General features: G+C 52.4%; 1 protein-coding gene across 1 annotated transcript; it reads right to left on the minus strand.

Moving 5' to 3' along the window:
• Nucleotides 1–26,031, minus strand: PCDH1 (protocadherin 1). The gene is made up of 5 exons (XM_051978616.1): nt 25,827–26,031; nt 16,969–17,822; nt 12,122–14,317; nt 6,927–7,146; nt 1–4,868 (listed from the first exon to the last, which is right to left on the minus strand). The coding sequence occupies exons 1-5, from the start codon at nt 25,864–25,866 to the stop codon at nt 4,480–4,482; spliced, it is 3,699 nt and encodes a 1,232-aa protein (XP_051834576.1). The 5' UTR covers nt 25,867–26,031; the 3' UTR covers nt 1–4,479.

The following is a 26,031-nucleotide window of genomic DNA, read 5'->3' on the forward strand; positions in this document are numbered from 1 at the left end:
TCCGGTTTTCACACTTTTATTGTAAAGCTTAGGAATAATTACACAGGTCTCTTCATTGACAGTTCAGCAAACAAACCGGAAACGAACCGAACCGGAGTGGGTATGGGAAGGAGAGGGTGGTGCCTGCGCATGCTCGAGGCGCGGGGTTGAGGGGTGAGGTGCGTGGTGCAAAGGGGGCAGAGAAAGAAAGACAGACGGAGAGAGAAATCATTACAAATCAACGGGATTGTGCTCGCAGCGCCGGGGTTGGGACTGGGAATTGGGGAGGGGGCCCTTCCCGGGGGAAGCGAGGCGATGGGAAGCGGCACAGACCAATAAAACACGACCCCAGTGTAGGCGCCCTGACACGCCCGAGTTCACCCCCTCCCCTGATGCCTCAGTTAAGAGACATGCCCCACCCCCCACTCAGAACCCCCAGGGGGAGACACAGCCTCCCCTTCCCCTCTCAAACCCCCCCTCCCATGGGCAGAGACAAGACCCCCTCCCCCCAGCCTTCCAGGATCTCCCACTAGGAGAGACACAGTCCTTTTCCCAAAGAAACCCCATGTGGAGACACTCCCCCCACCCTTAGAAAACTTCTTGTGGCCAGAAACTCGGTCTACTCTTGCCCTCCCCCCAACATTCAGAGGCATTTCCCCCAATCCCACAAGGAAACTCCTCAGATATTCCTTAATGGGGAGACAGGATTACTCAGAAGAGAGAGGGGGCTCCGTAGGCCTGCCAGCCCACCCACCCCGGAGAGGAGAGAAATACAGCCCCCCAAAGACTCTTAGGGGAAAGACATGCCTCAGGAGACCCGTCAGTAGAAAGGTGTCTCTGAGAGAAAGAGCCATTCTCCAGACACCCCCCCACCGGGGGGAGAGGCATGCTCCACATACACACTCAAGGACAGAGACATGCTGGAGAAACTCCCCAGAGAAGAGGCAGGCCACAGAGACCCTCACACCGCCTAGGGAGGAGAGATGGGCCCCTCCCAGGAGAGAGACGAACCCAAAGATTCTAGGGGGAGACGCATGCCGTAGGGTTCTCCCTTCTCCAAAGGAGAGACATGCCAGAGATTCCCATCCCATCCAGAGAAGACACCTGCCCCCAGGGACCTGCGAGGGGGAGAAGTATCCCCTCCAGACACCACTCTAGGAAGAAGCATGCTCAAAAGTTCTTGAGGGGAGATATCCCAGAGACAATGCCTGAGGAAGGGCCCCCAAAGGCCCTTCTTTTTTCTGCCCCCAATCCCAGGTCATGCCTCAAGAGATATCAGCTCCCCTTCCTTGTCTGGAGAGGAGAGTCATGGCAGATTGGGTGGGCTCTCCATCTCTGATCCTCTGAGCAAGCTCCACCTGTTCCTACATAAATCTGTACACAAGACAAGGCATTGGGGAGGTTCCATGGAATAAGGACCAACATCGAAGGTCTGCACAGGGCACTACCCTCAGCCCCCACCCCCCTCCCCACCCCACCCACCTTTGGTTTTACCTCTCAGGTTGCCCCAGAGCAGTGGCAGACCCAGTGCCCCATCCACTACCAGAGAACTAGAGGCTCTGGCCTCCTCCCTGCAATTGAGGATGGCTCCTACTCTGTGCTTATCTGCCCTGGTGGGGGGACCAACCCCTTTCTTTCTGGCTTAACAATTGTGCAAAATGCTCCTCTTCTCCTCAATGCCCAGAGGATCCTCTGGCCCCAGACAGGGGTCCCAGTGCCCTAATGACCGTAGAAAGTACCCAAAGAAAGGGAATCCCCAGAACCAATGTGGGGTTCTCAATACAAAGAGACTCCCTCAGATCAAGGCAGAGTCCCTAATACAGAGGGATTCCCTTCCTAAAACAGGCAGAGTTCCCGGGACAGAAGGATTCCCTAAGATCAAGGCAGTCCCTGACACAGAGGGATTCCCTAGAACCTAAGTAGGGTCCCCAATGTGAGGGGTTCCCTAGGACACAAGCAAAGTTACCAGTATAGAGGGATTCCCTAAGACTCAGGCAGAGACTCCAGTATAAAGGAAACAGAATCCCTGGAATAGAGTTGAGATCTCACGCCACCTGGGAGGCCTGAATGTCTCCCAAAGTATTATTCCTTCTCACCCCTCACCAAGGTGCTCATTCTGATTAAAACTATAATCTTCCTCCCCACTAGTCCAGATTCCTGAAGATAGCCTTCAAGGTCCTGTCCCCAGAGGAATCCTCTCCCCTCAGGCTATGAACACCTACCCTCCATTCTGACCTCCACTATTGCACCTGCCCGGCTGTGCAAGGAGAGGGGAAGGAGGAGACCCCTCAGTTTTTCCCTCCCTCATCCCTATCCCACCCACTGGGCCCTAAGTCATAAGCCTGAAGGAATGACCTTGGCCAACCATTCAGCTTTATTTCTACCCACTTTCAACCCTCTACCCTACCCTCCTGTATGTTTGCAAGGGGCAACCCTTCCTGCAAGCCTTAGAGGACAAAGAGAGTCCTTTTTGCCCCAGCACCATTACTGAAAAGAATGGCAGAGACTGGGGGAGAGGGCAGGGAGAGCAGAGAGCAGGGCAGATCCTCGGCCTTTGGGCTTTCACTAGGGTGAGCTTCTGTGGAAAAAGGAAAGGGCGAGGCGTGCAGTAGGACTTCAGTCCCAGCCCTGGGAGCACAGCCCCCAAAGGCACAGGACCACCCTGCAGCCCATACCTCTTCCACACTTTGCATCCCCTAAGCCCCATGCCCATGGCCAAGCTAGTCCAGGGCCCCCACCCTGAGATTTCATCGCACCCCCCAACCTAGGCCCCTGGGGAATAGGGGTATGGCAGGCTGGGCTAAAGTGGGGGGGGATGAAGAGGAAAGGAGGAGAAGGTTCTGTGGAGGGAAGAACAGCCAAGGGCCTCTGTATGTTGACAGTAGAAAAACAGGAGTTTCTGGACAGAGCTCCCCCCACCTACAATGGCAGAGGGGCTGCCATGGCTGGTCAAGTTGCTCTGCCCCTACCCTATTTTCCAAGGCTGTCCAAGGACCATGGCAAGAGGAAGCCCAGGGAGCCCAGCCAGGGGAGAAAGGGGAGCCCCGGGGCTCAGGCAGCCCTTCCAGCCCCCAGAGATCAAAGGCAATGATGGTTTTACAGGCTGAAGGGTTAGAGTCATGGCAGGGGCTTTTTGTTTGTTTATTTGGGGGTGAGGGACGAGGTTGGGATGGGGACAGAAATAGGACACAGAACCCTTCCCTCCAAGCTGGGGACAGTGGGCAGCCCAGGATCAGCCCTTCCCCCACCCCTGAGCAAACTTTCTTACTTCAAACTGCCGAACCAGATTAGAGGCACACCACCCCCACCTCTCACTTTCCAGCTGTCCCCACCCCACCCCCAGGCCGGGGGACCCTTCAAATGACACCTATCTGGAAGCAGGAGGGGGGGGCAACCTCTGCTGCCTCCGCCCACCCACCCCCCCTTCCAGGGCACAGCGCAACAGTTCCAAAAAAATAGAGATTTGTATTAAAAAAAATTAAATAAAAGCCCAGCTCTGCTGATAGGCCAGTGTCCCCCCTCCCCCCTCCCCTTTCCCCTCCCTTTCCAGCTCCGCCCTCATCCCCATGGCCCCAGGAGTATTTACAACATGGAACAATAGGGCCAGGGTGAGGAGGGGCACTTCGGCTGGGGAGGGGGGGGGCAACAGGCAGGCCCCCCACCCCCAGAGGGTCCCTAGACCAAAGACAACAACAACAAGAAAAGTTGCAAATCAGGCAGAAATGGGAACATCATTCCAAGGTCCAAGGTCCATATGTACAGATGCTGAATGACCAGCAGGGAAGGAAGTGGGGGGTGGGGCTGGGAGGAGGGAGTGGGGCAGGCAGGTAGCCTCAGGGCTGCATGAGTGAGGGAGCCCTCCCACCTTTCCATTGCCCACCCCCCCAACCCCACCTTTGGTAACTAAAGCCCTTTGAGGCCCCCCATTTCCCAGACCCTGCCCCCCCAAGGTACCCCCTTGTGGACATCTTCAGAGAGGGGTACCCCCCTGACATCAGAGCTCTGAGGGTGATGCTCTGACCTTCCTCCACCCCTCCAGCCACCATGGAGATAATGGGTTAGTTTAGGGTGTCATGGCCCTTGGCCTCCCTCCCCTCCCCCCAAGAAGGATGGGGTAGTCCCCTGGAAGTTTTGGGGGGAGGGAATTTAGTCACTGGAAGGGGGCCCACCCGGGACTCCAGCTCTGCAGTGGCTTCTGCTCCCCAAGGTGGGCAGGCATGGGGAGCCGGACCCAGGAGCGGTGCTGAAGGATCCAAGGCCTGGTCCCCTGGTGGGGCAATGTGTCTCCCAGAGGAGGGGACTGGACCTGGACGGGGATGAGTGGAGCCTGCTCCCGGGGAGCAGGGAGGGAAGAGAGATGACATGTAGGAAGTGAGGGACCCCGGGCCGGCTCACCCAAGGGTCCGGTTGATGGGGACGGGGATACCTGGGTACTCCCTTGGCGGGTGGGGGGTGGGCCAGCCGGCTGGGGCTGGAGGTGGGTCGGGGCTCACTTGGGGCTCACAGGTAGATTTCGCGCTTGGCCGTCTGGGCAGAGGGTGTGGCCGCCGGCGGGAAGTCCGAGGTCTGGGTGAGAGGGATCTCCTCCAAGGTAGAGTCCTTGCAGGAATCATGGCTACTGTTGGAGAAGGCACTGTACGAGGGCAGCAGGCGGACGGGGGCCATTTTGGTGTTGCGTTCTTCCGGGGGGCTAGGGCTGCCGGCGCCTGCGGGCTCCTGCCCGCCTCGGTCCTGGTAAGGCACGAAGGTGGAGAGTTTGAGGGCGCTGCTCTTGGACCGTCGGCTTGGGGAGGACTGGCCAGGCATCCAGCATGTGTCCGAGTGGCCAAACTCGCTGCACTCCCGCGTGCATGTGCCCGTCATGGCTACGTCGGGCAAGGGCCGAAGGTCTGGGGGAGAGAACAGAATTCTGTTAGAAGGAGGGACCCCCCTCCGCAGTTCTCAGATATGTGCGTATGCACACAGAGCCAGGCTCTCCGGATCCCACCTTCCCCCGGGAGGGGCTGTGGGTGACGTCGGGCCGGGATGCACTCCCTTTTGCTCCGGCAGACACGCGATGGTACAGACACACAGACGCCCTCCCTCCCGTCACCCCCCTGCCCCGGCTCCCCGTCCCAAACCCCCCAGGGGCAGGAGTTGGCCGCCTGACATCACCAGTAGCCAGCGTGGTTGCTGGGCAGCAGGTCTCCACGGAAATGGCTGGCACTGAGTGAGAAGTTCCTGCAGCAGCTGCCCCCTGCCTGCCCTCACCTGGGGATGGCAGCGGGCGACGAACCCCACCCCAGCTGCCTTCTGGGCCGGCCTCAGGGACAGAGCTGGAAAGTGGCCGGTGCCCAAGAAAGAGCTCCTCTGGCACCACCTTACTCTGGCTTGGCCCCGTGCCCAGAGAGGTGCCTGCTGTACGGCACTCATTATTCACCTCTCGGAGTGCTGGGGCCCCGAAGCACGGGAGGAGAAGGGGGAAGCCTGGGAAGGGAAGGTCAAGGCTCCCGACGGGACAGAGGGGGACGGCCCGCAAAACCGGGCTGCAGAGCTCGGCCCCGTGGGGCTGGACCCCAGGGTCCCCCACACACCCGGTGGCTTTGCCTGCTAGGCCAGGCGGCTCTGCTCGGGCATAAAAAGGGCGAGAAGACTGGGAGAACGTGTGTGTGTGTGGACTGGGAAGAAGGAAGGAAGGAAGACTCAGGAATGGGGACAGGGAAGAGTGCGAGGTGGGGCGGGTGGCAAGTGCAGAGCTTTGATCCAAGGGGCTAGTCAGTGGGCGGGAGCCTGGGAGAGAGAAAACTTTGTCGGGCGTGAGAACTGAAGCACGAATGGTAAAGACCCAGGAGACTGGTGGTCAAGAAGCCAAGGCTGGCCCCAAACTGGGAAATCTCTTAAATCCCTCATAATACACAGCCATCCCACAGCCACACTAACATACCAGGCCCGGCGCGTGTACCCCCACACCTTCTCCCCGACTTTCTCTCCCCTTTGCCCTCTAGCCCCACTGGCTGCTTTCAGCCCCTTCATGGCTTTATTCCTCCTCTAACCAAAGACATGGTGAGCTTTGTCCCAGAGCTTCTTCCTTCTGCTTCATTTACGCTATACTGTTCCTGAGATAGGAACTCCCAGGGGAACTGTCCTAGGTGCTCAACACTTGGGGGCTTTGCTGGCATCTAAGGAGCCTGGAGCAAAGGGTGAGGGAGCGTGACCACAATGGGATTGTGGACAAGACTCACTGACCGCTCTTGGGGCCCCCTCGCAGTTCTTGGGACACCTTCTCCTTTGGATGTTCTCACAGCTCTGATTCTTCATGCCATCTTCACAATTCCCTTCATTTATCCATTCTCTTTAATATTCTCCGGGTCCCTTTATTGTTAGTGAGACCCTTGCATAGTTCTGGGGGTATCCTTTCTATCTTCACGGTACCCACATTATTACTAGGACCTCCTTGGTCATTTTCAAGATCTTTTCCCTTTCTTCACATTCCTACATCACTCTCAAGTTCCCTTCAGTATTCAAAGCACACATAAAAAAACACTTCATTTCTTTGGGTTTAATTTTTTTAATCTGTGAAATGGGAGAGTTGGGCTAGGTGATCTTTATCTCTAATCTCATTTTTCTCATATTCCTCATCAGTTTTAGGATTATCTCAGCCTTAATATTAGGGAACTTTTTTCTTTTTTTTCAAATCATTTATTTTAAATTCTAAATTCTCTCCCTCCCTCCTCCCTACCCATCCTCTGAGAAGGCAAGCAATATATATCAATTATAAGTGTGAAATAATGCAAAACATATTTTATTAAGGAACTTCACTATTCTCAAAGTAGCCACCACAGAAAGCCCTCATTACTACTCCTGAAGCAGAAGGGGGAAGAAAAGTCCTCTCCTCTACCTCTCTCAGCCCTCTTTCAGGCACCACACACACACACACACACACACACACACTTCTGAGGGGTCCTCACCATTCTCAGGATGCTCCATCTCTCCTATGCTGCCATCAGGGGTGGTTCGTTCGTAGTGGTCCTCGGGCAGTGCCAGGGGCCCAAGCCGGGGGCCGGAGGATGACTTGCTGGAGGGTGTCTCCGATTCCTCCAGCCCACTGTCATAGTAACTATGCTGGGATGGATCCTGCAGCTCCTGGGCCTGGCTAGTCGCCGAAAAGGTGACCCGGCGGTGAGGTAACTGTGGAAAGAGGGAGGGTTACAGTTGCTCTTGCCCACAACTTGTCCAGAACCCCACAGTGGCCATGCTCCCTCACCCTTTGCCCCAGCCTCCTTAGATGCCAGCAAAGCTCCCTTCCCCAAAGTCCAGGCCCCAGCAAAGCCACCAATCCCAGCAAAGTCCACACTACCTTCCCCTTCTCATGTTGCTCTTCCCATTCTGCATTCTGACCCTCTCGTCCCATGTCATGCTTTGGAAGCTCACCCAAGGGTTACAGTCCTCTCACCCTCCCATCCCATTTACCGACCCTTTAACCTAGACCCCAGAAAGGAAAGGAAGTAGAGAAGAGAAGGTGATAGGAAGGAAGAAAAAGCCGACATTCTACGTGAGAGAAAGCAATAGGATGAAGGCATCCTGGTTAATAATGCAGAGACTGGCTTTCTAGACCAATGGCAAGACGACATTTCTTATGGAGGTGGGGGAAGGGGTCAAGCTAGAAGGTATTACCCTCCCAAGTGGAACTCTGCCCATCACTAAGAAAACAGCTCCAAAAATTCAGGTAATGAGAACTTCATTTATCCCTATAGCAATGGGGAGGGGGTTGGAATCCCAGCAGGAAGGCATTAGGAAGAGAAAATAGTGTGACCCAGATAGTGAGCTGAGGGAAATGAAGGCCTGAGAGAAAGCAGAGATTAGGGATGAGGCTGGGGGCAAAGGTTGGGTATTGTGGGGAGTTGTTCAGAGTGGAAAAAACCCTGTGGGGTTAATGATTAACCAAGAAGCCTGAGAGCTTGCTATCTGGCATTTGACACCACCAATGAGCCATCCAAGCACTTCCTTGGGACTGCCACTAACTCTGTAACCAACCAGGAATGAGGAGCTGAAGAAGTATTAGGGTAAATCAAGAGAGAGAGGGAAAGGTACAAAGATGGGGGACTTGAGGAACCAAGATGTTAAAAGAAGTATTCAGGCTCATTTCCCTCTTTTATAGCTTTGAGTCATTACCACATTATCACCACCCCATAGTTCCCCAACAGAACTACATCCAGTGTCAGGGGAAGCAAGATAGACAAGACAAGAGCAAGGGGAGGTAACTTAGGAATAGATTTGAATATTCTCGACTCAGTGTTCTCTCCCCAGTTTTATCTTTCTCAAAATCCCAGATCTTATCCAAGGGAATGTAAACATAATTATCAATGAAGCTTAAAAACAAAGGGATGAATTTAAGATGATTTACTGGATAGGAAATATGAGACAAACAAGAAGTCCAACCCAAGATCACTCTATTATTGGGAATGAAATACCCACCCAAAGTTCCCTAGATATGGATCTTGATATCAAGGGAAGGAATGAGTCATGGATTCTGGGCCTTTCAGGCTGTAGATCTGGGTGTGATGAGAGTGAACTGAAATCAGAACGGTGGCAGGGGTTAAGGATCTAAATGTGGGTGTTTTCCAAGATTCACGAATAGACCCTCTGGTCATTCTGTTTATCTGCATTATCCCTCCTTAAGAATTTCATTCATTCTTATAATTTCAACTTTCACTTCTATTGAGATGACTCCCGAATTAGCATCAATACTCCTGAGCTTCAATCTCATATCTCCAACCAGCTATCAAATATCATCATGATGTTAATAAGGCATTGGATATCAGGTCAAAGGACCTGGCTTCAAATCTAGTCCTCTACTATTTAGTTCTTTCATCTGCAAAATGAGAAAGCTTTGTTAAGGTCCCTTCAAACTTTAAATTCTACAATGTCATAATGTAAACAAACCACCATAATTTCATACTTGATTATAACAAAACATCGTTTCTGCTTCTCAAGCCAGCTTTCCCTTCTTCAGTCCCTGCTCATCAATTATCAATATTCTCAGTCACATAGGTTCAGAACCTTAGCCTGATTTATCTCTCTTCCCTCACTCTTTGTCTCCAGTCAAGGAGTCCTGTTCATTTTTCCTTGTAGGTTCCCTTGATTCCATTCCATCTTTCCTCAGAACCATTACCCCAAGTCCAAGTCTACCACCTTGGTCCTAGATCATTACAATTGACTCTTCCTGTTTCTAACTCATTTAACATAAGGCAAGAAGATTAATCTTCCTAAAGCATGGTTCTGATGTCACTTCCCTTTTTAAAAAACCATTCATGCCTCTTCATGTCCTGCAGCCAGCTCCAATTCTAATCATTGTATTCCATCATTCAAGGTCCTCTGGCATGGCCCCAGCCTACCTCTGAAGCTCGTCTCCCACCATTCCTCTGTGCCAGCTCTCTCCTGCAGCTAACTGACATATTTAGCCTCCTCCTCACATAGCATACACATCCCCAACTCCCCACCCCATCTCTTCTATTCATCCCTTTCTCCTTGCTGAGAATGGCCTTCCCAGGCCCTCCCACATATTGAAATCCTATCCTTTAAAGGACCAGCTCAAGCCTCAACTCCTCAGGGAAGTCTTTCATGATCTCCTCAGCCCTTAGTAATTCCTTTCAATTCCAGTAGCAGTCATTAGCTGCACTACTCATGTGGCACTTACCCAGACATGCCTTCTGAGACTTGTCTCCCCAACTAGACTGCAAATTGCATAAACTCATCTCATACATCCCCTGCTCCCCTGTCCCTGAAATATAGGTAAGGGTCTTTTTTTTTTTGCATACAATAGGTATATAATAAATGTGTTTTGATGACAATTATGGGTACTAGGTGTTGAGATGAATTGGATATTTCAAAGAGTAATTAGTAAAGATGAATTTAGATTTTAGGGTAGGGAATGGAGGAACAAGATAATACAGTGAATTAGATCTGAAAAAGCTCAAGAAAAGGAAAAAAGGAAATAGAGAAGAGGATGGGAGGAAAGGGGAAAAATGGAGTCGGGAAAGGGAGAAGAGAGGAAAGAATAAGAGGGAGAGAAAGAAAGGGAAAAGAAAGTAGAAAGCCAGAGGAAAGAGCTGGTAAGGACAGCTGTGTAATTCCTGTCAGGTTTTACACAAAGTAAAATGGAATTAAGACCCCTTCTGCCTCACCCATCCCCAAACCTGGAGAACGGGGCTGAACAATTTGAGGATATAGAAGAATCAGGGTAGTTTGTGGACAGAATTCAGAGGCTGGAGCTGCTGGTCTCTGGCTCCTGGGAGTTACTCTAGCCTCCCTGTCACCATGGAGACGCGGCCTTCTCTCACCTTGTAGTCTCCCTTAGGACCTGGGGTCCCTCACCCAGGCCTTGGGTAAAGCATCCCCCCTCCTCCCCCCCTGCTCTCTGCACACTTCTTCAGCAAGTGAAGGCATACCCAAGGGGGCAAGAAGTGAGAGATGGAGAGAGAGTGAGCGTGAGCAGTGCTGGGAGGCTAGAGAAAAGAGCTGGAAGGAATAAGGAAAAAGGCTGCAGGGAGGAGGTAGAGTTGGGTGAGGACCCCTTAACCCCACCCAGAGGCAGAGCCTTCCCCACCACAGTCTGGTGCACAAGGCTAGAGCCTCTGGGAGCAATTCCTAAGTCATCTTTTTGTGACCATCCCCATCCCATTATTTCCCCTCATACCCAGCCTCCTTGCAGCCTCAATGGTGGTGGGAAACAAAAGCTCAAATGAATGCTTTCTGGGGTGGGTAATAAGGGAAAGGAAGGAGCGAGATCCTCAGGGAACGTAAGGAAAAGCAGCCAAGCTAGCAGGGCATTTCTCCAAGGATATTCTGCCCACCTTGGAGTCTAGGAGGCTCCCAAGCTTTAAATCAACCAACCTCAAAGCCCTCACCTGGGGCAGCTGGCCTGGGCACTTCATCTGGGACTTGGATCTTCTCAGATTGAGGTGGGATGCGGGTGGGGGGGAGGATCAGACCAGGAAGTGCAAGGGATCAAACCATCCGAGACCTTGATTAGGACTCTAGTGGGGGCGGGAAGGGGGAGGGGGGAGGCCTGGAAGTTGGAATCTCAGGGGATGGTCGCCCTTTCTAGGTGAAGAAGGTTAGAGAGAGCCCTACTGCACAAAAGGACCGGATGAACTGAGAAAGTTAGAGGACAGGGAGTTCTGCCAGGAGGTGGGGTGAGATGGCTGTCACCGAGGGGAGGGCTTCGTCTCCAAGTTTATAGGATTTGGGGCCTGGGAGGAAGTAGGGTACAATCAAGTAGGGTAGGGCCTAGGTGAGGAAGACAAAAAGGCTAAGGGAGGCATGTGGTATGGGGATGGGGGGAGTGGGAAACGATGATGATGGGACATGGGATGGGAAGGAAGGAAGGGAACAAGGGGGCTGCTTCCAGTCTCTCTCACTCCTTCTCTCATTTCCAGGTGAAAATAAGAAACAAAAACTCCAAAAATAGAAAACTTTATTTTCAGTGACGGATATAAGATTGCTGGGGCCCAGCCCCTGAGAAGCCCCTGGGCTGGTTGGACATGGCCCTGGGAAAAGGAATAGGTTAACATACAGCACACATAAAAGGCACAAAGGGTGAGTGTGTGTGTGTGTGTGTGTGTGTGTGTGTGTAAGAAAATCCACCTAACAAAGATCCCCTCTGAACCTAACTGAGTCAGGCCTTGTCACTCACCGTCCCATAGCCCTGACCTCAGTCTGAGACCCTAAATTTGGGGAAACCTCTGTGCCCCCCACCCATCCCCCGACCTCTTTACCTCCCCCCCACGGGTGGGCACAGGTCAGGCCAGGCAGAGCCTCTTCCCTGGCACGGGGCTGAGGGCGGACCCTCGGGCCGAGAGCAAACCGCTTTCTGCTCCCCCCACTTCCCCCAGGAAACCACTGGCCTTGCTTGGTTATGATGGCTTGTGCACTATGAAGCCCCCACCCCCGTGTGAAGCAGGGAAGCCGTTAGGCTGCCCCCGAGTGGCCCCCCGCCCCCCGAGCCGGGACGAGGGCCCGCGCCGTCCGGGCCGTGCGCGTGGGCGTGCTGGGGGTGGCTGTCCGAGAGGAGTCCGCTCTACTCCCACACCTCGGTCCAGATGGCCCCTCGGTAGGGGTGGGAAGGGGGCCGCGGGGCGCTGAGCCTCAGCGAGTGGCCTACCTGCTTGCTGGGGTATTTGGGGGGGTTGGTGCGGTAGCTGTAGTCCGAGTACTGCTCCGAGCCCGTGGACGTGGTGTCCCCGGTGCCCACAAAGGTGTTGGCGGGGGGCAGGTCCTGCACCACCTGGTGCTTCTTGGAGGCCGACGGGGACTGCGGCTGCAGCTGGATGGAGGGCAGCGGCGAGTTGGAGCGGTAGTGCCGCCCCAGGTCCGGGCTGCCCGGCGGGTAGTTGAGGGGCAGGTGGATGCGGGGGCTGTCGCCGGGGGCGTCGCTCATCAGGTTGAACTTGAGGGACTTCTGCAGGCCGGTGTCGTCCTCGTCCTCCATGGGCTTGGCGGGCTTGGGGGACTTGCTCTTCCTGCCCTTGCCCTTGGGGCCCTTGGGGCCCTTGCCGCCGGGCTTGGGCGCGTACAGGTCCTTGGTCTCCTTCTTGCCGGCCTGGTAGCCGCTCTTGGCCTCCCGCTGGCGGCAGTAGCGCACCAGCACGGCCAGGGCGATGAGCAGGGCCACGGCCACCACGCCCGCCACCACCCCGAAGAGGATGTTGCCGCGCTGCTTGGAGCGCTCGTACTCGGGGTCGCCGGCGATGTCGATGTCCAGCGGCGTGTCCAGGCTGTGGCCCACCAGGTTCTCCAGGAAGGTGCGGTTGGCCAGGGTCTCGTTGACGTAGAGGTGGACCAGCGCCGTGCCGTGGCGCGAGGGCTTGCCGCGGTCGCTGACCCTCACCACCAGCCGGTGCAGCCCGTGGTGCCGCCGCTCGATCTCCTTCTCCAGCGTGATGGCGCCGGACTGCGGCCCGATCTGGAAGAGCCCGTAGGGGTTGCCGCCGGCGATGACGTAGGCCAGCTCGGCGTTGACGCCCGAGTCGATGTCCTCGGCCGTGACCTGGCTCACGGTCTCGCCGGGCCGGGTCTGGGGCGTCAGCAGCCTGTGGGAGGTGTTGGAGGGCGCGGTGACGAAGGGCGCGTTGTCGTTCTCGTCCAGCACGTTGATGGTGACCCCGACGTAGGCGGAGCGTGGCGGCACGCCCCCGTCCACGGCCTTGAGCTGGAAGGTGTAGGTGCTCTGCTGCTCCCGGTCGAAGCTCAGGCTGGAGAGGATGGTGCCGGTGCCGTTCTGGATGACGAAGTCGCCGTTGTCCTGCTCCACCGTGAGCTGCACGCGCGCGTTCTCCCCCTTGTCGGCGTCGATGACGGTCACCATGCCCACGGGGCTCAGGGCCGGCATGTTCTCCATCACGGAGAAGTTGTAGCCGCTCAGCATGAACTTGGGGTCGTTGTCGTTGCAGTCCAGCACGTTGACGAGCACCGTGGCCGTGCCCTGCAGGCTGGGGTTGCCCTGGTCGGCCGCCACCACCTTCAGCTCGTAGCTGTCCCTCTGCTCGCGGTCCAGCGACGCCTTCACCCAGATCTCGCCGGTCTCCGGGGAGATGCTGAAGAGCCCCTTGGCGGCCGGCTCGGGCTCCAGGGAGTAGACCAGCTGGGCGTTGGGGCCGGAGTCGGCGTCGCTGGCGCTGACCTCGGTGACCAGGGCGCCGGGCTCGTTGTTCTCGGGGAAGGCGACCTCCGTGAGGCTCTGGGTGAAGACGGGCGCGTTGTCGTTCACGTCCATCACCTGCACCTTGAGGGAGTTGGTGCTGGACAGCGGCGGGTTGCCCGAGTCCACGGCCACGATCTGGATGGTGTAGTCCTTGACCTTCTCGTAGTCGAGCGGCGTGGTGGTCTGAAGGAAGTACTTCTTCTTGCTGTCGCTGCCGGTCTCGCTGGCCTGGCGCAGCTGGAAGGGCACGTCGCCCGCCACCACGCACATGACCACGGCGTTCTCGCCCTCGTCCCGGTCGGACACCTGCACCAGGGCCACGGCCGTCTCCTCGGCCACGTCCTCCGAGATGTTGGCCATGCCGTCCTGGTGCGTCACCAGCCCGATGCCCCGGATCTCGATGGAGGGCGCGTTGTCGTTCATGTCCTTCACCGTCACCACCACCTGCGCGCGGGCACTTTTGGGGTTAACGCCCCGGTCCTTGGCCAGCACGAAGAAGCGAAGCACGCTCACGTCCTCGCGGTCTATGGGGCCCTGTACCGTGATCAGCCCCGTGGCCCGGTCCAGCCGCAGCAGCCGGCGCACCACCTCGGGAGCCTGGTGGAACGTGTAGTCTATCTCGGCATTCACACCCTGGTCGGAGTCGTTGGCCTTCACCTGGGAGCGAGAAAACGTCCGTGAAACATCTGGGACCAGCAGCGCATCCCCCCCGCCCCCAGTGATGGAGCCAGAATTGGGGGAGGAGGGGAGACATACGGGGGCTTAAGGAGCAATGGCTTGAGCAGAAAGCTGAAGCCTGGAGCAGACACCCTAGTCTCAGCTCTGTCCAGCTGGCAACCACTCAAGCTTCAAAAGCCTCAGTTTCCCCATAGGTGAACCTGCCAAATTTACAGGGCTCTTACAAGATTAAATATGAAGTTATATGTGAAAGTATTTTAAAAACCAAAAAACAGAACACAAAGGTAAGGAGGTCTTATCATTGAGGGATACCCTGACTTTCAGCACATCCAGCCTGGACAGAGAAAAAGGCCTGAAAAGCAAAAAACGGTCAGTGGTGGGGAGGGCGGGAGGGGGCGGGGGTGCGCTGGCACAGGCCCTGAGCACAGGGTCTCCTGAAGCAATCAGGTGGGGATGTGGGTCAGAGGGGAGCAGTCAGCCCGGAGGCCCGGCCAACACTACTCTGTCAAACCGGGGGAACCGGTTGTGGCAGCTGCCAGGGAGCAGAGCAACGTGAGGAAGCTGGGCCTTGGCCTGCGCTGCCACTGGGGGCTCCCTCCGTCAGGAGGGAGGAGGGGCTGGCACAGGGCCACCAAGCCGGCTGGCAGCTCCTGCCTGACAGGCTAGGCTCCCAACACCAAACAATGGGTTGTCTGTCCCTGCACGGTGGGCACGCCCTCCCACGCCAGCACCAACGTGAACTGAGCCCCACTCAACCCAAACATGGGTGCCATCAGGGCACTAGGCGGGCGCGACGGCCACAGGGCTCAGCACCACCCAGCCAGAGGCGGAGGCAGAGGAAGCTCGGAGGCGCTGCGAAGGTGGAAGGACTATGGCGGGTTCAGGCCTGGATAGCATTCTCGGGGCCCAAACTGGCTTTCCCACGGAGCCCTAAATACTTCCTTCTTGGGTATCTTTCCCAGACGCAGGTGTCTGGGGGCTTGGCCAGGAACCCCTTCTGTTTCCCCCGCCCCAGAAGGACACCAACCTGGAAGGCTCTCTCACGCTTCTCCCTAATTCATCATTTCTTTCCTCTCCCTCTGTAAGTCGATTCCTCTCCTGACTGTACATCCCAAAACTAACTCTGTTTTTCACTATCTGTCTCTGGCATCTGTCTCTGAGTTTCTTATCTGGCTTTCCCAATCTTTGCCTTTACCCTGTCTCCATCTGTCGATCTCTCCTCACTTCTGTCTGTCTATAATTCTCCCTGGCTGTTTCCCTGTATTTATCTATCCTTGTCTCTTCCTCTCAGCTTCCTATCTTGACCTCTTTCTCACTCTTTGTCTTTCATACCTGTATCCTTCTCCTCCCCCATTTTCCCCCTTATCCTTGTCTGTCATTTCCCCACCTCATACCTATGTCTAAAGATGAGGCGAGGGTTTAAGATGAGAAGTGGGTGATGGCGCACGAACTTCAGGCTTGGCAGAGTCACAGATCTGGAGATTATTCCGAGACCAGCTCCAACCCCTTCCCAAGGTGCTGAACCACATTGGACATTTCCCTTGTCCATTTTCCAGATTCAAGGATCTGATCCAGACTTTTTGTCTCACTCCCCCAATTCCAAAAATACTAAAAAGTTCTCATTCTTCTTCCCATTCCTTTCCTCTCCCTCTTCCTATTATCTGGCTGAATGTCTTTGTCTCACTCTGCTTTTCAAGGTCTTTATCTCTGGCAATCTGAGTTTCTATCTGGTTTTCCCACAGTCACTGCCTTACCCTGTCTCCATCTGTTTATCTTTCCTGGTTTCTGTGTGTCTCTATAATTCTCCCATCCCTATTTCTCTCTGTTGTACCTCTCCTTCTTGGTCTCCTCTATTTTTGTCTTTTTCTCATCTCGGTGTCTCCACCATAGCTGCCTCTCTTCCTGTTTCTTTCCCCTTTCCGTCTCCCAATCCTTCTGTCTCTTTCCTCTCTCTCAAGCCCCACCTCAGTCTCTCTTCAGTTTCTCTCTGTATTCCTGTCTTTTTCAGTGTTATTTTTTTTTCCATTTCTGACTCCCATCCCTTTCTCTCTTTAATCCCTATTCCTCTTTCTAAGTTTCTCTGTAAGGTTGTAGACCACCCTATGATGCTGATGCTAGTTTTCTAGTGGGGTCATCTCCCTCCACTTTGGATCTCAAGAGAAGGCATATATCTTAGGGCAGATAACGGTGAAAAATGACCACAGGGCTGAATTCTTCCCCTGCACCCTAACTTCAAAGGTACAGCTCATGGGGAATTAGAGAGGAGCGAAGACTGGCATGAGGCCAGAGTCCAAGATGACAGCAGGAGATACACCTACCTGTCTGGGAAGATGGCTCCTCTGGTCCCAGACAATAGCCCCAAAAGCCCAATGGCCCCTGGGGCTGTTCCCATGATTTTGCTAATGGGGAGCCTTTAGTCAATGGACCAGCATATCCCTCCCTCCTTCAGGTGTCCGGCCTTCCACCTCATGGCCCCCAACCTGGGAAAAGCTAGTTGGGGAATCCATCCAAAAGGAGAGAATGGACTGGGGGGGTTGGAAGCAAAGGTGGCCCTCGGCACCGAGTAGCCTCATGTGAAGGACGCGTCAGAATGTGTGTGTGAGAGAAGCTCACCTGCCTTGGGGTCTCACCTGGATGACAGAGTGGCCTATGGGACTGTTCTCCGACAGTTCTGCCTCATAGGAAGGCTGCTCAAACTTGGGTGCGTTGTCATTGGTATCCAGCACGGTGACCCGGAGCAGGGCGCTGCTGGCTCTCGGCGGGCTGCCCCCATCTTGGACCTTGATTGTCAGGTCATAGGAGTCCCAGCGTTCCCGGTCCAGGTGGCCCATGACAATGAGCTGCGGCTGCTTCTCCTCTTGGTCCTCGGCCACTTGGAGCCCGAAGAGCTCTTGGGCCTCAGGTCCGGCCTGTAGCTCGTAGGAGGCCACACCGTTGGGGCCGGCATCGCGGTCCGAAGCCAAAGGGATGGGGAAGAGCGTGCCCACGTTGGTGTTTTCTGGAATCATCAGCGTGATGACTGGGGAGGCAAAGTTGGGCGTGTTGTCGTTGATGTCTTGCACTTCAATCTGGCCCTCCAGGAGTCGGGGGCTGCCATTCTGAACCAAATCCGTGATGGACACCTCAAACTCCAGGATGCAGGGCTCCCCCGGCAGCTGGTTCTGGCACTCACGCAGCCCTTCCCGGTCAATGGAGGTCTCCGTGGTGAAGATGTCCCCCGTCTTGCCATCCACTCGAAGGTACGGGGCACCCACTTCCAACTTATACAGGTGTCCCACATCCGGGAAGCCGTAGTCGGCAGCCAGGCTGCCGATGAGGGTGTTAGGTGGCTGCTCCTCCTGCACCTTGTACACCACCCTGGTGGCAGCTCCTGGGGAGGGGGCCAGCAGCAGGGCCAGCAGCATGGGGGGTAGCAACAGCCTCCACCAGGAGCCCAGGCTAGACCTTGGGGGCCCCATCCTGGCAGGCAGCGGGGTCGGGAGGGCTAGGACAGAGCAAAGACACAAAGGCAGAATGTCAGCTACAAGCAACCCCTTTCTTTGGAGAACCAGGCCCCCCATCCCGAGCCTGGCTCAGTCTTAGGCAAGAAGCCCCAGCTTAAAATCCAGACTTCAGCTTGCAGGTGGCTTGGGAACAGAAGAAGGAGGCAGCTGGAAATCCAGGTAAGAGGCCCTAGAACAGAGCTGCAAAGCAGCTCCCACGGGAGAAACGCCCTGAGCCAACTGACAGTAGCTCCCCAGTTCAGCTTCCTTTCTTCCCTCTCTGATTTTGCACCTCCCTCTCACTGGCACCTCCACTTAGTTACTCATTGTAATTATCCTGATACTAAGATAGAGAAAGAAGACAATGCCTGGAGCCTCTGTCCAAAAGGTCCCCCTGTTCTGGTGTGTCTGGTACTGCCAAATATACCCCTAGATCCCCCACACATTACTTCTGATGCTAGGACCCCAAGGGACATGTATCTTCATGTCATTTTGTTGGGCAGCCCTTAAAAGACTTGGGAGAAGGGGTCTCATCTCCCCATTATGTAGAGCTTCTTTAAAATTTTTTTATTAAAGCTTTTTTATTTTCAAAATATATGTGTGGATAATTTTCAACATTCACCTTTGCAAAACCTTGTGTTCCAAATTTTTTCCCTCCCTTTCCCCCACCCTCTTCCTAGAGGGCAAGTATATGTTAAACATGTAAAATTCTTTTATTATGTAGAGATTTTTAACCCAGGGTCTGTAAATGTTTTTTTTTTTTTAATTAATATTTTGATGATCATATTTCAACAAAACTGGTTTTCTTTTGTAATCCTCTGTTTTTTATTTTCTGTCTTTAAATGTATTATTCTAAGAAGGATCCATAAACTTCACAGATTACTAAAGGGCTCTGTCTTACACACACACACACACACACACACACACACACACACACACACACAAACATCCTTACTATACCATCATCCACACTGCCTTGTGGCCCAGGAAATGAATATGAATTTACCAAAGGTGCAGGTGGCTTCTAGGCTAAAGGGGAACAGCAATCTAGTGACGGGAAGTGGAGACTGTACATACCAAGCTTGTGACTGATTAAGACAGGGCTCATATGGCCTGGAAAGGGCAGAGGCCAAAATTGGGGTCAGGGCTAAGAGTGAGGATGAAACAATGGGGAGCTTGCCCTAGCCTGTCCTTGGTTCCCAAGCAAGAGTCCTGACCAATGACTCAAGCAGGTTGGACTAGGAGAGGAGCTGCCAGCCCTTCCCGAACAGTCACAAACACACACATACACACACCCCTCCTTGCCTCACTGCCCTCATCACCACCCCAGGTACACCCAGTCATTCCCAGCTCTCTTCGGGAAGACAACAGGTCCCTCTCTATCCGCTTCAATACCCACCCACTCCTTTCTCTATTCGACACCTGAATCCCCTTCAACAGACTCGGCCTTTTACACTCCTTAGCTTCTGTTCCACACAATATGATTACTCTCCTTTTATGTCCACCCTACCTTATTTAAAAAAGAAAGAAAGAAAGGGGAGGAAGGAAGAGGGAAAGGGAAAGAGGGAAGGAAGGAAAACAGAAAGAAAGGAGAGTTGGAGGTCCAAGACCTCTGCTCAATCCCAATTCAAGGTATCAGCCTACTATCCAAAGCCTTTTACCAAATCCACACTTCTCCCAATCTCCAGTTCTGCTATCTCTTAAATGTGCAAATAGGGTTCGTGACAATAACTAATGTGTGTGCAGTCTGTTCTCTTATTCCCTTCTCCCACTTTGACAAAAAAAGAGGAGCTAGGTTTCATCTACTTCAAACTTCTAGACCTGGCAATAAGATCCACTCCCAACTTGGAGAAAAATGTAGACCTCAAACCACTTCATTCAACTCTTTGGGCCTCTTTGAGCCTAGTTTCTTCCTATGTAAAATGAAGGAACACGGCTACATAATTTCTAAAGTCTCTTCTAGCTATAAATTCTATGGCCCCATGATTTCCAATTTTATCTATTTTTATTCTCCTAGGATAGGGTTTAGCTGTTTTGTGTGTATCATGGACCACTTTGGCAGTCTGGAAAGGTCTATGAACTCTTCAGAATAATGTTTTTTAAATGCATAAAATAAAAATACATAGGAATACTAAGGAAACTGATTATATTGGAAGCTATGAAGTATTTTAAAATAATTTCACAGGCCCCATGTTAAGAACGCCTATCCTAGAATAACCCTCATTTAAGTCATAAATATATTAACCATGTCCCCTATACTCTTATCTTCCAGCTTTTGCTCAATACCGTATACAGTGAACTATCTCCTTGTTCCTCCTCACATGGAAAAATTAAGCAGTTTTTTAAGACTCACTTTAAGAAATCCCTCCTCCAAAAAACTCCCCCATTACTTCAGCCCACACTAATCTCCTCTTCCTCTGAACTCATAACTCTTATTTGTACCACTTATTAAGCAATGAATCAACTAACAACTCTCCCATTATTATTTGGGTTATTATTACTTAGCCTTTAAAGCTTAAGTGTTATCTCCCTACCTAGACAGTAAATTCCAGGGACTGTATCCTCTACTTCTCTAGTATTCCATATAAATAAAACCTTGTTCTTAACTAATTTGAGAACAAAGAGACATACATTCATTACCGGCACTCACAACCACATCCACTTACCCTAGGACTGTCACCCAAGACTCCCATCTCTTAGGATTAAGCAAAGGAAATCAGGAAACGCCTACTTTAAGGTTATCTGTCCCAATTTTTTGTTACTTTGATTAGAGGGCCCTGCTCAACACTTAGAACAACTAGGGTATAGAATGAGGCATGGATTTGAGTGAGAATATATCTATCTATCTATCTTAATCATTTAGTGTTATACTCTTGAACTGAGGAAACAGCCTAAGAAATACAGGCCAGGTCCCCTAGATAAGACATGGGAGAAATAGTTTCAAGAATTTCACACTAACCAGAAATCTCTAGCTCCACCCCACCTTACTCTTACCTCTCTCATCCCAAACAACTTCCTGGTTTAGGACCAGAAATCCCCTTAGCCCTGTGGGCCTGCTTCGATCAGTTTGCTTCCCACACCACGACAGGGGATAAGTCTACAACCTTAGAATCCTCGGAGGAGAAGCAATGAATGGCCTAGTATTCTATGAAAGAATCAGAGCAAGCCGGATCTGTATGGGGAATGGGTGCAAAACGAGGACAAAACAAAGAGGGATTCTAGAAAAGGAGATCAAGACCAGGAAGGCCACAAGAGGTAGAGGTTAGATTGAAAAATAAAAGGGTGTAAACATGAAGAGAGAGCCTGGTGACAAAGAAAGACTGCTTCTTGAAAAGTAGTGAGGGCATGGGTTAGAATAATCAGAATTTAATGGAGAACTTAGAAGCTGTGAGCCTCTGAGCCACATACCTCTGCTTCCCTGATATCTGGAAGGAGATAATCCCAGAAAAGAGAATGATGCTGATTTACTCTGAGAGGGTTGGGAGGGAGGAGGAAAAAGAGTTGTGAAAACCATAACTCAACTCTGGCTGGACTGGAGTGGAATCATTCTAATACAGATAGACCCACAGGCATAGAGACTGGTTTCATTAGCATGGGTGGAGCTATAAAACAAGTGGCTAGCTACTTCTCTGCTCCCTCCCCCAACCTTGGACTTTGTCCTAGGAAGATATTGGAAGTTATCTTTCCAATCAGAAGCTTTTTAAAGCAGTTAGGAAATTTTCTTCTCTCTCCTCCTTCATTCTCCACCCAGACTCAAAGCAGGAGCTCTGCCCCTCCCATTCATCCGGGAGACTTCTCATCAACCTAGGAGACAGATGTCTGGACATACTAGAATAGTGAGGAAATAGGAAGAGTTGGGGACCAGATTCTTAATCATTCTGGAACTTTGAAACACAAAGTGGGTAAGAGTGCTAAGAGGTGTTCCAGGAGAAAAAAGAAAAAAAAATCTGCTCCCTTCTGGGACTTGGGGGGGAAAAGGAGAGGGAATTCAGGAACAGGGGCTGTCTTCAGGTCTCCAGTTCACCTCGCACCCATCAAGTCAGAGGGATGAAGATAGTTTTTTTTTTTTTTTTTTAAGTCTATTAAGGGGGATGGGGGAAAGAGAGAGAAAAGAGAATTCTTTTCCTTGAAGAAGCTTATAATATATTTGATGGCAAAAATACACCCAAAGCGATTTAAGACAAATTACAGAACAATGTATCAACAAGTACAAAATGATAAAATACAAATTGAAAGCATAAAGGCAAAGAGACCAAAAAAAAAATAAAAGAAGTAATCATAAAGTGTGGGTGACCAAGTCACTAGGTACTTATGTGAAGGTTTCTAGGAGGAAGAAAGTTGTGAGTCTGCCCCTGTCCCTTAGCTTTAACTCTTGTTTCAAAAGAATAATTGCTGATTCCTTGCCACAGGAACTAGATCTGCCCTCATGTTCCAAGGGTCCCAGGAGACAGAAGCCATTCTCCACAAACCAGACTCATACCGGCCCCTTTAATGCTGCCCCTCCCCCAGGGTGATCTTTTATTTTTCGCTACCCTTTATTCAGAATTTCGATTATAACCTCAATCTAACTTGCGTTTTTTCATAAATCCACTCTTCCGTCCCCGGACACAAACTCAAATCCCAATCTTAGTCCCAGGGACTCAGGAACTTCAGACATCCCTTATGGTTCCCAAAGTACAATAGTCTGGACATCTGTCATAGAGCCCACAAAACACCACAACCAACTACTAATCACCTCCTAGAACTCTAGGCTCTATTCCTTCCTTAATCCTATAGTACTAGCCTCCTTTTTTTCTGGAAGGTCTATTCCAGGACCCACTGAAGCTGTCCCTTTTCACAACATGCTTCTTGGTACTAGTCAGGTATCTTAGTATTTGAAATTTTCCTTTATGCTGAATGGAAAAACTGGGCCTTTTCCACAACATACATCTGGCATTCCCTCAGAGTCAGTGAGAAAGGAATCTGTACAACTGTTATATGTCCCACCCATCAAAGATGCTTCTGCCTTCCTCTTGTGCAACAAAGCAGTTTCAAACTCAAAGGAGAATGGTTCTAAAGAAGGGGTATGTATGTGGGAGGGGGGAAGGGGAGAAGGGGGAGGAGAGAGGGGTATGGGAGAGAAAGGAAAGGAATGGGAAAACCGGGACAAGGATAGAGCTTCTGATGCAGCAGGGGCTCTCTCTCTGGAACCTAAGTGATTGAGGAGATGTCTCCTCTGAGAGCCTTAAGAGAAGACTGTAAACAATAAGAGGGGATTATGGCTTAGGGGCAGCCAAGCCACTGGAATTTTCTGACTAGTTTATGGTGAGGATTCAAATGCAATCCTTCAATGTGAACACTATCTTCCTGGGATCCCCAAGAGCTCCCTGAAATTGTCACCCTCACACTAGGAGTGCAGTTTTTAACTCAGTATTTCATTTAAGCAACCTTAGAGGAAGATCAAAAACTAAGAAGAAATGAATGTAAGGATGATGTGGTTGGATGGAATGGGAAGGGTCGGAAATCACAAAAGTATTAGCTCAAGAAACATGGTTGGGGGGGGGGGGGGGATGGGGGAAATCATTCATTGGCAATTTCTCCCAGGGAATAAAGGGTAGGGGGAGGAAAGGAGAAGACACTAGCCGGAAGTGGGGGAGGGGATGAATTTGTTCCTGGGCCTCAATTCCCCTCCCACTCTAGGCCTAGCCCAGCCCCATTTTAAGGCTATTAGAAATCCCCAACCTTCACCTTCTCACTGGGGGGGAGGGTAAAACCTTCCACAATATGCGAAGGGGAAAGTCTTCCCTTTCTCTTATTCCAATGGGGAATAGGGTAAAAATGGAGGTCAAGCAAAGGAGAATCTGGGAAAACAAGAAAGAATTGAGCCAGGAGGGGAATGTGTGTTCCATGTATTATACGGTATGACTTTGCATGTCTATCAGTTGAGCTCAAATGTGTATCCATGAAAGCCATAGTCATATATAAATGCATTCATTACTGATTCTCTGAGCTCTGGAATCTTTTCTCTTGGGCAAAGTGACTTTTACATGTTGCCACCAACTTTTTAAATCCCAGTTCACAATTTAGGTGTTCCCTAGTGATACAGGTGTGCTTGGGCTAACGTAGTGACAAGTGTGTGAGGGAGCCACTTGACCTATTCCCTGACAAGGATGGGGTAACACAGCCACTTGGGACCACTTTGTAGGACAAGCTGCCAGGCACTTAAGACCCCTACCCTCACCCCCTAAGAAAGCTATTCTTAAGGCTTTAGGCCCAATCACAGCAACCTGAGCTTGGGGTGGGTCTCTAGGACTTAGCTGAGCAATTGGCAGAAAGGGCAAATGTTCCCTTGGCAGTTGTGTCTCCTTAAACTAATATTATCAATCTACTCCTCCATGATTCTACTTACTTTCTAAGTAACTTTCAAATCAAATACCTCTATGTCATTCTCCCTCATGTGTGGTTTTCTCCCATTAAATGAATGTAAGCCCCTCCAGGACATTTTTGTATTTGAAACCCAGCTTGGGGCATAGTCCTTATAATATAGTAGTCAATAAATGCTTTCTGATTTATTCATTTATTCTATCTCTCTCTGAACTATAATCAGAATTACTGACTGATGAGCCCAGACTGATTCAAGGTACTGACTACTAAAAGGAGAGGAAAGAACCGGGAGTATGGAGAAGAGCCCTGGGTGCAGGGAAGAAACAACAGTCTGAATCTTGAGCAGAGCTGAGAAGTAGCAAGCAGCTAGGACTCTGGCAAGCCTGACATTTATAACAATGTCGTGATTCAAATAGAAGAGACTACAGGGTAAATCTGGGAAACAGGGTCCCCTGAGGAGCTGGCCAAAGTAGCCCTCCCCCATCTGAATTTAGTCACCTGGGGGAAAAAGGAGGCTGTGTGTGAAAGACAGAGACAGTGTCTTGGGGTGTGTGTGCTGATAGGTAGGTGTAAGTGAACACTATGTTAGTGTGTGTGCCTGTAGGGTGTGTGAGAAAGAAGCAGTGGATGTTAGGGTGTATGTGAGATGAGTGCTGGGGTGTGTGCTCACTCTGATGTGTCTTCGTGTGTTTCTCAAGATGTTTTTATGCTGGTGCTTCTGCATCAGGCTGTGTGATATGTGTGGGGATCTATCTCCTTATCTCAAAATCTGGGGGGACCAAGAAGCGCTCCAGGGAACACGAGGCACAACAAGTGTTATTGAGGGGGGAGGGCTAGAGAGGTGATGTGTGCGGAGGGGGAGCTTCGCTCGGTAGATCTCTCCTCAGAGAGCCACCTCCCTCCCACCGCCCAAACGCCGGCAGTGCGCGTACCCCGCAAAAAAAATCATGCGTTTACCGCATCCCAACCCCCGAGCTTCTCTTTTCCATCCCCGGCCCCCAGGCTCTCACCACCCTTCCCCTTGACGCAGCTCCTAGGCTCTGCATCCATTCCCCTGCCCACTCCCAGAGCCGGGACTCCAGGCGGGAACTGGTCCAGGCAGCCGGGCCAGAGGGAAGGATGCAAAGCGGATTCGCCCCCACCCACCCCCACTAACACACTCACAAACACACATACATATACATACACACCACCACCACCATCACCTTACATACACATACATAACACACACCCCAAGATTGTGAAAGACTAAGGGAACAGAGGAGGGCCAGTAGCAAGGGTACTCCCAGGGAGCCCCTTCCCCCGCCCCCTACTGCCCCCCGCTCCGGGCACCTCCCTTCCTGCGGGCCTTAACCGGGTGGGAGCGCCCCCGCCACCAAATCTCTCCCCTAGTCCCTGGGGGAGGGGGTCACCCGCCTCAGGGGACCCGTCTTGGTTGGATAGGGACACCAACAGAAACAGGGACACGATTCCCCCCGATCAGACTCAATCTTTACACCCACCCATCCTCTCCCAGTTCCATCCTTCACCCACTCCCCTCCCCCACCGGGCAATGCCGGCCATAGTCGCTCCGGCCGCTCGGGTCCGATCTCCGCTCGGTTCCCGCAGCCTACGCCGCCAGGCTCTAGTATGTCGCTCCTTACCCGCCTTGAGGCAGCGCCGGCTCCCGGCTCCGCTGTCCATGAGCCGGCTCCAGGCGGGGCTCGGGTTCCGGCTCCGGCTCAGGCGGACTGGGCTCGGGCTCCAGGCGCACCAGCCCCGAGCTGCTCCGTGTCCGCGCCGAGCTTCGGCTCCTGGAGTGTGTGAGGCGGCAACGGCGGTAGCCGAACGAACCGAGCGGAGCTCGCA

Source organism: Antechinus flavipes, chromosome 2 (assembly GCF_016432865.1).
Source record: "Antechinus flavipes isolate AdamAnt ecotype Samford, QLD, Australia chromosome 2, AdamAnt_v2, whole genome shotgun sequence".
NCBI classification, from domain to species: Eukaryota; Metazoa; Chordata; class Mammalia; order Dasyuromorphia; family Dasyuridae; genus Antechinus; species Antechinus flavipes.